Source organism: Epinephelus fuscoguttatus, linkage group LG13 (assembly GCF_011397635.1).
Source record: "Epinephelus fuscoguttatus linkage group LG13, E.fuscoguttatus.final_Chr_v1".
In the NCBI taxonomy this organism is placed as follows: Eukaryota; Metazoa; Chordata; class Actinopteri; order Perciformes; family Serranidae; genus Epinephelus; species Epinephelus fuscoguttatus.
Genome location: NC_064764.1, coordinates 16284612 through 16297875, shown reverse-complemented (window position 1 = coordinate 16297875; position 13264 = coordinate 16284612). Strand labels below are relative to the sequence as shown.

The 13264-nt window shown below is 41.0% G+C and overlaps 1 protein-coding gene across 4 annotated transcripts in view; it reads left to right on the top strand.

The window, feature by feature from the left end:
• Positions 1-7192: 7192 nt before the first annotated feature.
• epha3 (eph receptor A3) overlaps positions 7193-13264 on the top strand; it is a 114746-nt gene continuing 108674 nt past the window's right edge. For all 4 annotated transcript variants that reach the window (XM_049593855.1, XM_049593854.1, XM_049593857.1 and 1 more), the window contains exon 1: positions 7193-7365. In XM_049593855.1, coding sequence (XP_049449812.1) covers positions 7272-7365 — 94 coding nt within the window. In that variant the 5' untranslated portion in view covers positions 7193-7271. The remainder of the gene's footprint in view (positions 7366-13264) is intronic.

The window sequence follows — 13264 nt, the reverse complement described above, 5'->3', positions numbered from 1 at the left end:
TCAGCGTTCAATTTTTTTTTTTAACGCATTATTGTTCCTGTGATTAATTAATCAAAATGTACATGTTATTTTGACATCCTTCGTTTATTTATTTATTTTTGTAATAATTTCCTAAATGCTTCTATGGCAGTGTCAGCACATCAGGATAGTGGAACCAACAACACATATATTTTGATTGTCTCTGCTAGCATGCTGTCACTGTACCCTGGACTACACATGGAAGTGCAAATTCAAGGAAAACTGGCTATAATATCAAGATTCTTCTGCAATGGTGAAACTGTACAAGGCAATGCATCCAAGGCTCGGTAGATTTTATGCTAAACCTTTTTCAAACATGCAATGGGAACTGAGGCAGAGTGAGAAACACAAAATCACAGAGAAAACTTGCTAACAAATGCCAGTTATTTCCCAGTTGTATTCACCCCTCGTCTCCACCATGAGTTAAAAAAAAAGTCATGTTTTATGGTACAACAACAATTGGGCTAAATTGTCCCTAACCTTAGAAATGAATGCTGATTCATTTTTTATTGTTTTATTTTTGGTCTTAAATTTTATTCTGAGTAGCATTAAAAAGTTTTAAAAAGGTCTTAAATCTAACTTTCCTTAAGCTGCAGGAACCTTATTAAGGTAAATGGACGATGAGATCGGGTTTTAATTATTTACAGCCAACCAAATACTTGTCTCCAAGTTTTACTTTTTACAAGATCAGTTGTATCGTGTGCGTGTGTGGGTGTGTGTGCGTGTGTGTTAGAGACAGAGAAAGAAAGAGAGAGGGTTTCTGTCTGCTTGTTTGCATTTTTTGTGTGTCTCCTTGTGACAAAACCTCAATGCCATCAAGGAGACCAAATGTTGTTTCCTCCCTCTCTAATTACCAGCTCTTATGGTTTAGCCTTGTTTAGCTGTCCTCTAGTAAGTAAACCCTCATGTCAGACTGTTTTGTTTCAGGGCATTTCTCATTCCCATCTAGTTAAACGTCTGTTATACTGGCTCTCTATGTCTAACATAAACTGTAGATATAAGTAAGTAATGATGTAACCTATGGCCGGTTTGTGATGGCTTTTCTGGTCGGTCTCTCCCCGTAAAAAATCCTCAGGAATGTGGGAAGTTATACGTGTCCTACATTTTACTGGTTAATCAGTTTGAAGTGGTTAGTTTGCATGAGCAACTATATCCACCCTGAACAGACAAAGAAAACAGCAACATCAACAGAAATACCAACCAGAAAAAGTCACTGTGTCCTCTGCACTGTTTAGGTTAGCATGAAAACACTGCATCAATAAATGCCGGCACCGAGATGAAGGAGGTTTATCACTTTCAGGGAGATTCGTTCGGTGTACTCCAAGAAGAAAAGAAATACGTCTGTTGGATGTCTGTGTTGGGAGGTATTTCTTGTCTCAAGAAGAATATTAAAAAGCTTTGTTACACTCCCAGTTTATCAGAACATAATGAAATGCTGATTCTGAGTTGGAAAGTACGATACTTAGATCCAATTTTGAAGTATTGTTCTTGTGAATTTCCAATTTTGAAGATTTTTGACCTTTTCTCTTTTTCAGAGGGGTGTATTACGATTCTTTTCTTTTCTCCAGTACATTTGTCTGCTGGCTTTAATTAAGTTTCACATTCAGATTTCACTTTCACTGTCACAATTTTAAGCTTGCCTTCTTTCATCATCTCTTCCTAGTTTACCTTTTCTTTCTTTCTGTTTCTCTCTTTGGACTTCCCGAATAGTAGCTGATTTAAAGTCATAAAAACCCCTCAGTCAGATATCCCATTTTCAACTGCCAGCAAAACCAAACTCCACTCCTCTTTTCCATGATTAATTTTATTCACTGATATCTGGCAAACTTTTTCAAAGCAGTATTGTAACTAAATATTTTATAGTGATATTAAACTTGACTACTTCTTTCAACACTGGGTTTTGTTCTGCCATGTTGTTGCTTTTCTCGGGAACCAACACAACCAACTTGCTGTCACTAACACGTGTGCAACCATAGATTTGACCAGTGTTCTAACCATGGCAAAAGCAAGTCTTCATTTCAGACCACAGATCATGGAAAACTAGTCGTTAGTGAAGGGACTACTTTTTTTCCAGGTTTTACGGAATGGAGCAAAATAATTTAAAAAGAAAGGGACAGCCATTTCTTTAACAATTGGCAGTAACTATATATATGTATCGTTATTTGAAAAACAATCAAACAAATTCATAAATCTACTCCCATCATGCTTTTTCACTCTCTTCCCTGTCAGCCTCGTCCCACTTCATTGTAGCAGTTTGATGGGACATTATTATTGTGGCTGGATGTGGAAAGAAAGAGAGTTGTCGGTAGTGGGAAGGAGGCCCAGCTCTGGCTCACAGGAGTCTGCTATGTCAGTCCTATCAGAGCCGTCTCACTGAGGGTGATGAGGAGAATTTGCCACATGAACCATGACCCAATTAATCATGGGTGTGAATACAGGAAATAGGAGGGGGCACTTGATTGCTTTGTGTAAACATCCAGACACACTCAACTAGACACATTCATCATAAGATAAGAATGCGATGCTGATAGTAACGTGTTTTCAAACGCAACGCCTGATGCTGAATAGCAACTTTTAACTGGACAACTGTGTGAAACGTGCAGAAATTGAAATCAGAGGCACTGATTCCTGAAGGGAGATATGCCGTACCATCTTGATTTAATGGTACAGATGTGGGTTGTCAGTTTGTACATCCCTTCAGTAAATAAATATTGTTTGCACCGTCAGTGTTTGTGGACAAGTGAAACACATGGTGCTCACTGACAAAAAGTATTGCTCGTCTTGTAAGATTTTTTATTATTCCTCTTGTTATATAGACATAATATACACACAAAGGCTATAATTGTGCTTTATTTAAAACAGTAACCAGACTACTGCAGTTTCCCCCAGTTTTAGAATCCCCTGTAGGGCTGCAACAAAATGAAAGGACTAGTGAAACGGGTGAGGAGTGGTGGTGCTGGCAATGGTAAAAAAGCGTCCCTGGTATGATGTTTGGTGTTGGGGGATAGTGTTACATGCCAGCAGCCCGCTGGCTTCTCCTCCTTCTGTACGCTGCGAGCATGGAGGAATGTGCCGCCTGAGAACCACAGGGAGGAAGAGGGTACTGACAGCGAGCAGTAAACACAGGCAGCCTATCTGTTGTGTTTGTTTGTATGTTACTGTGCTAGGAGGCCAGGCCTTGGCAGCCTCAAAGCTGTGCCTAAACAACATCTGTTCTGTGAGTTTGGAGCCCTATACAGCCATGTCAGGACACATCATGACTTACAATTGCGGCCTCTAAATCAATATTTTCCTCCATCTCATACCGGATTGTTCCACTGGCAAAAGTTCAAGAATGGACAAGCGCTCATTGAGAGGAGGGAAAAAATGTTGGAGTGGATAGACGGGAGGGACCCATCGCATTTTTCCAATTCACCACAATCAGAAACAGATTTTCAACAATTAGCCTGAACTAACTTGCAAGTTTATTGACTAAAAACACAATGACAGCACCCTTCAGACAACCAGAGGAGAACAATTACTAGAGTGTGTTTGACTGTCAGCGTGAAGTGTCTTCATATGCCACAATATCATCACAGTCATTTACACTGTATTATCGAGAATCCTTGATCACTTTTTTCTTTATTGATTTTTTACTGTTATGATGCAAATATTTTAATTTCAATCTGCTCTGTTGTCAGCATTTATTTTAAGGTTGAACTGCTTCTATTGTGAGTACATTGAGCTGCATTTTTTGTCGGAAAAGTGCATGCAAAGTGGAGTATTATTCAAATTAGGAACGAATCAAGATCATAATTTGCTTGCTCTCCTTTCCAACTTTGAGTATATTTATATTCTGACAATTTTGTCATGAATATGTAGTATTTGAAAATAAATGCACTTGTTTTCTCGGAATCCTCCCTATTGAAGCTACCTCCTCATATCTGTAAACTACAAGCCCAGAACGACCAGCCTTTGAATTGATTGTAAGCTGCGGGGCCTCTCATATTAATCTTTTTCAGTGTGTAATAAGTGAATTAGTGGGATGTAGAAGATGATGTATGACGAAGGCTGGCACGTTTAAAACCTGCTGTAAATCCACATGCCACTGCCTCTTAATAATGTGGCCAGAGACCTACTGGCATCATTCTTCACCGTAGCCATTGACAACCTGAGACTAATAAATCTCCCTGAGTAAGACGGCGCTCTTAGTTTGCTGTTCAGTCATTTGTTCCAAAATATCTACATGAAATGTAAAACGCCCCAGTTCATTTTAAAAGACTTTTGAACACACTGTCAACTATATTGTATACTGAGCAAGATAAATAATAAAATTGAAATAAATAAAGATTTTCCTGTTGAAAGTGCAGCAGCGTGTGAATGCTCCATGTGTTGCCATTTTTCAAAATGCTGTGTCATTTGCATAGGCTTAGACACATTTCCGCAAATTTGGCAATGTTTTCTACACTGTCCCAACAGTTTGTATAATCGTTCTTCTTAAAAAAAAGTTCATTAAGTTAATTCAGTGGCAGCATAACATTATCATTAGCTAAACTGTGACTTTTGGCACACCCCTTTTTTCATATTTGGAAAAATCCCAACCATTGAAATGTGCTCATTTAATTAGTTTTTCATCACCGAAAATATGTTGTCTTATTCAACGCAAGAGGAATTTCTTAAGACTTTTTTTTTTTATATATCTGAGTAAGACCTCCTGCTGCAGCCCACAGTGCCATAAAGGAAATTATAAAGTAATTAGAGTTTCTGTAACAGCTACTACACATCCAAGTGTAGCTGAGTTACTGGCTCGTGTGTGTGTGTGTGTGCTGCGTCCTTTAACTTTTCCCATACGTCAGATGCCTTCCCAACCTCCAGCCTCCAACCCCCACCACAACAGCTGGCGTCTCAGCGAGGGCCCTGACGTTACACTGCCACCCCAGCCTTTCAATGCGGCTTGAGTATTGTGGTGTCAGGGGCCCCTAATGGCCCTCACAGAAAAATGCACACAGTAGACCCAAATAGAAGCACATGACATGGCCCTCTAAACAATGATGGATAAAACTTTGAAAACATGGGAACAGTACATGAACATGTATGATTTCTTTTTCATATGTAGGCTGTTAGTTACATGTTAAAATTATATATAGACCAAAGATGTGAGTTGTCATAAAACGGAGGTATTTAATGATAAAAAAACAAGTTAACTGTGACTGAATTTTGTGATTTTAAAAGGCACAGCCACAGTATCAATAGCAAAAAATAGCTTTCATACATACACTCTTTTTGCCTTTAAAAAAACTCACTGTTGGTATAATCCGCATCACTTTCACAGCAAACAACTGGCTTCTATTTGTCCCAAAATAAGGTTAAAAAGCACGTCCCTCCTGGCCATGTCAAAGGCTGAAATCATTAAAAATGACAGGATGCTGCTGGCTGTTCCAACTTCTTGATGTAAAACAAGTGTTCGATATTGGTTTGCTCCGCGGTCTAAATTAAAACCAAGACGCTTCTCGTGTAACATTAAAAATCAAAGGCCACCTTTGGTTGTTTTATTTAAAACATCAGGTTCTCATTCGGTCTTGTTTAAAAAAAAAAAAAAATTCTTATTGGCTGTTAAGTACATTTCATTTACACCCACTTGTTCTAATAAAGGCGTGTGGCTCCTGGGTTGAGCTGCTGTATTGTAATAGGCCCGAATAAAGCCTAATAGAAACGCTGATGTGATAATAGGATATAGGCGTAGATTTCAGGACAGCAGAAGACTTTTATTTTGACAAAATTAAAGATATTCCCACTATACAATTATGCATACCACACACATTGGTGCTTAAAATCAGCAGTATGCAGAAAATTAAGTGTTTGATGCTCAAATGTTTCGGCTGGTGGACCCCCGAACCCCCGTTTCATATGTTGCCCCTAAATTTGAAAGGAAATCTACACCCTTGTAATAGGTCACATATTTTCACTTGTTCTTATAAAGGCTTGTGGCTCCTGGGTTGAGCTGCTGTAATTGTAAATGGCCCAAATAAGGCCGAACTGATACTCTGATGTGAAAATAGGTTATAGGTGTAGATTTTGGGGTAGCTGAAGACTTTTATTTTGACACAATTAAAGATATTTCCACCTTAAAGTGATGCAAAGAACACAAATTGGTGCAGTAAATCACCAGTATGCAGAAATGTAAGTGTTTGATGCTCAAAATTTTCTGCTAGAGGACCCCCAAACCCACATTTCATATGTGTCCGCCCTAAATTTGAAAGGAAATCTACACCAATTTAATAGGTCACATATTTTTACTTGTTCTAATAAAGGCTTGTGGCTCCTGGATTGAGAGAACTTTTATTTTGACAGAATTAAAACTATTTCCACCATTATATGATGCATGGGACACAAATTTGTGCATAAAATCAGAAATTCGGGAGAAATTTAGGTGTTTTCTGTTAGAGGACCCCCAAACCCCCATGTCATATGTCGCCCCTAAATTTGAAAGGAAATCTACACCCTTGTAATAGGTCACATATTTTCACCGTTTTAATAAAGGCTTGTGGCTGCTGTAAGTGGAAGTGGCCCACATGAGGCCTAACCGATACTCTGATGTGATAAAAGGCTATAGGTGTAGATTTTGGGGCAGCAGAGGACTTTTATTTTGACAAAATTAAAGATATTTCCACCATAAAATGATGTAAGAGACACAAATTGGTGCATAATAACCGAAATTCAGCAGAAATGTAGGTATTTGTTGTTCAGTTTTTTCTGCTAGAGGACCCCCGGACCCCCATTTCATATGTGTGTCCCCTAAATTTGAACTCTACACTCTCTAGAGTTGTAATAGGTCTCATATTTTCTCTTCACAGTCAAACCAAATGTATTTTTTTTTTTTAAAAAAACTTCCTGCTTGTCAGTGGAAATAAATGCGATTGAATTCTATGTCACAGGAGCTATGGTGTTACTCTTTTGTTCCCACATAGATTTCTCTTATTCTTCTTAGTCTCTGCTCTCAGTTTTAGTGAGTGAAATTACAGCTTCGCGTTGACTGTAAAACATGCTGAATAGCTGAATTTGTCATTCACGTCAAGTAAAGAGTCTTAAGTGACCTGTGGTGAACTTGAGCACTGTCTTTTCCCCCCTGTCTGTCAGACTCTGTAGGACCCAGCGGAAAACTGCTCCAGCCGAAGGGAGACGGAGCGAAGAGAGAGGGAGAAAGCTGAGTGGAGAGAAGACGCTCTCAGATCAGTCAGTGGCTTCATGGAGTTATGTACCTCTGATCCGCCGCCATGGATTGCAATCCGCGATCACTCCTTTTCATTTTACCTCTTTTGTTGTCCTGCGTTGCTCCTGCGTTTCCCATCATCTACCCCCCTAATGAAGGTAAGTCAACTCTCAGTCTGCGGACGTGTGTGTTTATGCTTGTGTGTGTGTGTGCGTGCGCGCGTGTGCGAATGGTGCGCTATACGGCACGCATAACGGGCATGGGGCTGTGCGCACACCGCGGACTTGCTACTGTTCAAATTATGCTGATAACAATAACAAGATGATCTAAAGCGCGTGGAGGTGACACGGAGGATCACTTGGAGCCGGGATGTGAAAATTTACAGACAGTAATCAGGCAGGAAACTTGAAAGTAGACCCAAACAGGGCAGACAGCGTAGCCTAATTTCGGATAATCTCGCAAACGGGGGGTTAATAGTTGTTTAAATGGGGATGAATGGAGTGAGCGATGGCGAGGCAGCTCCCAAAGCGCCCATCGCGGAGTTATCACGGGGCGAAGAGATGTGAGGAAACTCCGGTGCCTGGGTTTCCATGAGAGGTTCAGGTTGATCTGTTTTATCCAAGAATCCATTTGGGGTGGACGCCCCAGTTAGGCTTACAGTCACGCCGATTTAAAGGCAGTAAATAGAAGATGAGCACGATCGCATTGTGCGTAAAAACGCGGATGTCTGGTTTTATGGCTCTGACCTGGATAAATCCAAAATAGTTGACTTGTAGGCTGGTATGGGGATCCTGTAAACCGACCATCTTATGGAGTCATGTAACGTTAATGAGCGTTTGAATTATATTTAAAAGCGACGTTTGGCTAAACCAGCGGATGCGTAATTTCGCTTATTTCCATTGCAAGTTTGGGTCACTTCTTTAGCGACTGTGAGCATGTGGCAATATTGTGAAACCCTGCTGGATTAGACAGACCGGTCCACTTCCAGCAGTCGCTTCTTCAAAGCAGCGAGCAGTGGAAACGCGTGAATCAGCCTCCTCCTTTACATGCACATTTGCTTAACTTTTTTTTTTTTTTACACATCACCCCTTTCACGTCTTGTACATGTCATGGTTAAAGTGTTTGGTAGCAGGTTCAAAGTAAAACGGAAAGGCACACGCGTGCTGAAGGTGTTCTGACTTCTGTAAAGGTTAAAACTGCCCACAGGGAGGAAGAAAATACATTTGGGTGAAGATTTGGGTCAAACTGTCTAAAGGGACCGAGCTCACATTTACAGTTATTCCCTGTAAGAAATAAAACCAAAAATAAAATTCTCACTGCACATATAGCTCCCTTACTCTGAAATTGTGCTCCATGTGAATTAGATATATATCACTATTGATTGATTTAAACCTTAATACCAATAAAGTGATTAAATAAATCTGAATGAGCCTTTAGTGCAGGCGTAATCTACTCAACAGTAATTAAATGTTCAGACACGGAAGTGGTGCTTCTGCCGCCCGTGTGGAGATCTGTAAGACATTTATTAACTCATCCTGGTGTTGTGGGGTGAGTTTGAAAAGTTTGGGTCTATAGGTCAAAGGAGCACTGCTTATCTAATAGAAACATCCTAAAGGGAAAGTTGCCCAGGATGTACACATAACCCAAATAAACAAAGATGGTGTTTCCGTTGAGTTGATTTAGCCTCTAATTCACACTGACGAGGAGTCATGCTGAAATAAACCGATATCAGACCTCGAGTTTGTTCAATTTTCATTCATGATTTGTTCCTAAACTTATTGGTTGCTGTGTCTTTTTACACTTGAAACCAGACTTCGTCTCCAAATGTTATTTTTTGCATGTCTTTAATATACTTATCTAACATCTAAAAGTACTTCGTTTACAGTTTGTCGTCTTGTGCGCCCCGTTATGTGCCTGGCAAAAATCGCAGTCCAATCTCTAATAGTTGCAAGAGCACAATAGGTTTCACTTATAATCCCTGACATGGGCGCATGAACTGGGAATCTGGAGGAAATAAAAAGTGCAGTTCTGTAACAGTGAGTGTGTCAAGGTCGAGCAGGCCTGCTGCAAATCTGCTCAGTGAATCTGCGAATTGAAGCTTCAGCCTAATTTGAACAGTTATTATATAAGAGTCAAGATTTAAGTAGTTTAATGAGGTATAAAGCTGATGGATATTTAGTGGCAGCGACCTCAGCGGCGAAAAAAGAAACAGAACCACATAAAATACACATCTCCTCTAAGAAAAATATACAGTAGTCTGCTGGGAAGAGTGTGTGTGTGTGTGTGTATGTGTGAGTAGGTGTGTGTGTGTGAGAGAGAGAAAGAGAGAGAGCTGTTTAAAGCGTTGGAGTGTTGGGTGGAGAAAGTGAACAAAAAGAAAAAAGAAAGAGAAATGCTTTCACAAGTTAGTTGGAGCAGAAAAAAGTGCGATGTTTCAGTCTGCAAAAAACAAATCGGCCAATTAAATTAATCTCTTCAAGACATAAATCTGCCAGAGAGTGTCAGTATCGAGCCGCTGCGTCTCCATATTGTATAGAAATTCATATAGACTGCTATACCGCAAATATGACCCGACACTGGAGCAGGACAAAACACACTTTGGATCAGTAGCTCCTCTCGATATGTTTCACAGTGTTGCTGCAAATGGACCGTCCTGCTGTGTGAATCGTATATTATGCTTTAGTTTACAGCCTCAATCACAGGTCGTATTATAAAAAGGTGTCTAATACAGGGTGGCAGTGACGCGTCTGAGCGGATGAAACCACCGTGAAGTTAGAAACGCACTGACCTGACGCGTTTCTCCTCATGGAATAAAGGACACTGTAACTCCCACTATCCAACAGTGGCACCACTTCACTTTCTGGTTGGTAAAAGTCACCAAAACGCGCCTGGAAGTATCCTCTTTTTAATCATACCCATGTTTATAATTACGCACAATGACAAACCTGACAAGCCACACAACTTTAGTCAGTGAAGAATGAAGTTACACTGGCCTTTATTTTCTGTGCCGACAGCCTGCTGCTGATTAAAGCCTGCAAACGCGCTCCAGATTATGAACGAGCACTCAGAGTAAACAAAGGATGCCTGTTTGTAAACTTGGAAATCGATAGTCATAAAAAAAAGAGAGAGATCTGCTGTAAATCCGCGGACAGAGTTCTATAGCATATATTAAAGCTCCATCAGTAAATAAGGAAATTAATTTAAGGCCTCGTTTCTCCAACTTGTAAACTATATGGGACTTTTCATATGCTTGATAAAATAAATTAATTAACGGCGCAGTAATTAAAGAAACATGTTTGAATGGGGAAACAAACGTCAACTTTGAAGGGGATGATGGAAAACTTGCGTTATTATTTTATTTATTCTAGGGAGAGCAGAGGTCTAGTACGGTTTCTTGTAATCTTCTTTCCCATCTCGGCACCATGCCTCCACTAACTTTTTTTTTTTTTTTTTTTGTAGGAGAACAGCGTTTACTGTGTGGCTTTCATTAGCTCGTAATGATCTTGTATAAAACTTTGGGGGGAAAGTTGAAGGAAACAGGAGGAAATCCCCGAGAATATCATTTGGTTGCGCGGATTCGGCTGAACCCTGGGCGGATATGAGATATAGGATATTGTCTGAATATATTTTGTCCACATTGAATCGAAAAAATAAATAAATAAAGTTTCTAGTTCCCTTTTTTTTGCTGGGGTGCAGCGTGTCCCTCCGCGTGGCTGCGTGGTGTGATGCTGGCCCGCTGCGGGGCGCCGGGAGGCCTCTGGTATTTTTAGCCGGCGGTAGGGAGGCTTGGCCCGGAGAGCCCGGCTCAGCAGTCCCGCTGGGACGGATGGGCGTTTGTGAGCGATGGTACCTTTCAGAGGTGCTGGAAATGTGCTTACACATGCCCCTCCTTTAAAAATAAACCCCCTTTCTCTACAGATACTACAGGCCTATATTTATATGTGTTGGCCAAACAGTGAGCTGAAGATGGAGAGTGCCATCTTCATTTTAACAGCATGTGTTTTAGGCTTCAGAGTGAGATAAAAACACAAGGTTTGTGTGTGTGTGTGTGTGTGTGTGTGTGTGTGTGTGTGTGAGTACGTGTAGATTTATGTGAGGAGATATAAGATTATACAGTATGTGAGCAAGGGTGGTGTATGCTTTTATGTGAGAGTTTATGTGCGGATGTAAGGCAGATAAGTATAAGGGTGGAGGTATAAGAATAGAAGATGAGAAGAAAGAAAGAAAGAAAGAAAGAAAGAAAGAGGAATGGGGGCAGAGGGGTTGGGCAAGCAGCAGCAACATCAGACAGAGCGACTCTGCACTTGAATAATTCATAATGGGAGGTGAACACTTCACCCTTTAACACAGACACAAGTCGCCTTGCTTTGCCTGCACTGCGGCCTGCCAACCTTCACATGCACAGAGCCAGGCTGCAAAGACAAAGCCCTCTCCACTTTGTTTCACAGCGAGATGGGAGATATTACACGAACATGTGCATGCAACTTTTTTTTTTCCTTCCCTGTTCTGTTCTCTTCAGAGCCCAGATGGAGGGGTCTCTGCTTTACTGATGGAGCCATGTGTTGATTCTGGAGCAACGTCTCTGACTGACAGCTCCTTCGTCCAACATTTTAATTGCGCCCGTGGCTGAGGATTACATTTCCACATGCATCTGCTGTGAATCGGCTTTCATATGATCGTATTTTACTGGGAGTGAGGGGGCTATTGAATTCAAGTTTGTGCCAGACAGAAATGGTTAACTTAGCTGTTAAATTATGAGAACATAGACATCAAAATAGGCCCCCTGTAGGTCTTTGCTCCAATGTTTCATGTTAATATTTCAGCATATGCTATGCCGAGCGATAGTAGGTCACTAGCAAGTAAGAAAAAAGAAAAGAGAGCGTTACATTGCTACATAAAGTGGTTTCAAATTTACAAGGTGCTCATTAGGTTTACTGGATGATACCATATATACCCCCCACACCAACACCCCATCCATGCATTCCCATCAGTTTATGAACTCTCGCAGGATTCTGCTTGCCTGTGGCGTAGATGCAGTCTCCTCATACTTTGGTTGAGTCAGTTTATGTGTGTGGGTGTTTGATAGTGGCCTATAGGTATGTGTTTATATATTGATTCACCTGTTTCTACCTCTGTGATGTTTTGCTCCCTCCCAGACAGGCCGGCTCAGTTTGCTATTAATACTCCTAGTTCCCGTTCAGAGGCACTCCCTGATGGGGCAGGGGCTATATGCTTGGCTGACGCTAGCTTGCTAACAGACTATGTGTGTGTGCGTGTGTGTGCGAGGGAGCGAGGAAGACTGTCAGCAAATGTTTGTGTATGCTCTTATTTTGTGCCCGCGTTGAGTACGCATGCGCGGGAATATGTGCATGTTTTGGTGAGCATCTGAAAGAGTGTATGCGTAGAGCACATGTGGGTGTGTGTGTTTGTAAATGCTTGTGTTTTTAAAGTGGGTACGTGTTTGTCTATTTGGTACGTTTTAGTACAAATACATGTGTTTGGATGTGTGTTTACTCCTCTAGTTTCTCGGATGGGGCGTATCTTTTGGTGTGATTCTGTGTTTTTGCAACTGTGCATAGAGCTGCTGTTTGTGAGTGTGTTTGTGTGTGTGTGTGGGTGCTGATTTCCCCAGCCAAGTGCAGCTGGAGGGGGCTTTTTTCCTCCTGCGATATGAGAGCCGTCTAATTTTCTGCTCTCAAATTCCCCCGCTTGGCTCAATTTGAGTGGTGGGCTCGGCTCGTTGAGAAATGTAAATTGGAAGCAATGGCCCTGGATGCTGAGCTGCTATTATCTGACATGAACAGATAGCTTCATTAGACTCTAATAGGAATGTGTCTACTGCCACTCAACTGGCTGAGTGGCTTAGCATGGCTACAGCTCAGGTGAGCCTCAATTCAGGAGCTTTCTGAGCCTGGAATTTGATAATAAATCTCGTTGTGTGTGTCTTCCTTTCTCTGCCTTTCCCTTTCAGGCTCTTTTTTTTGCCACACTGGCTGATAGTTATCAGACTTGCCTGAAGAAAATGACGATTTCAATCTCAACCTTTATTCCAGAGTG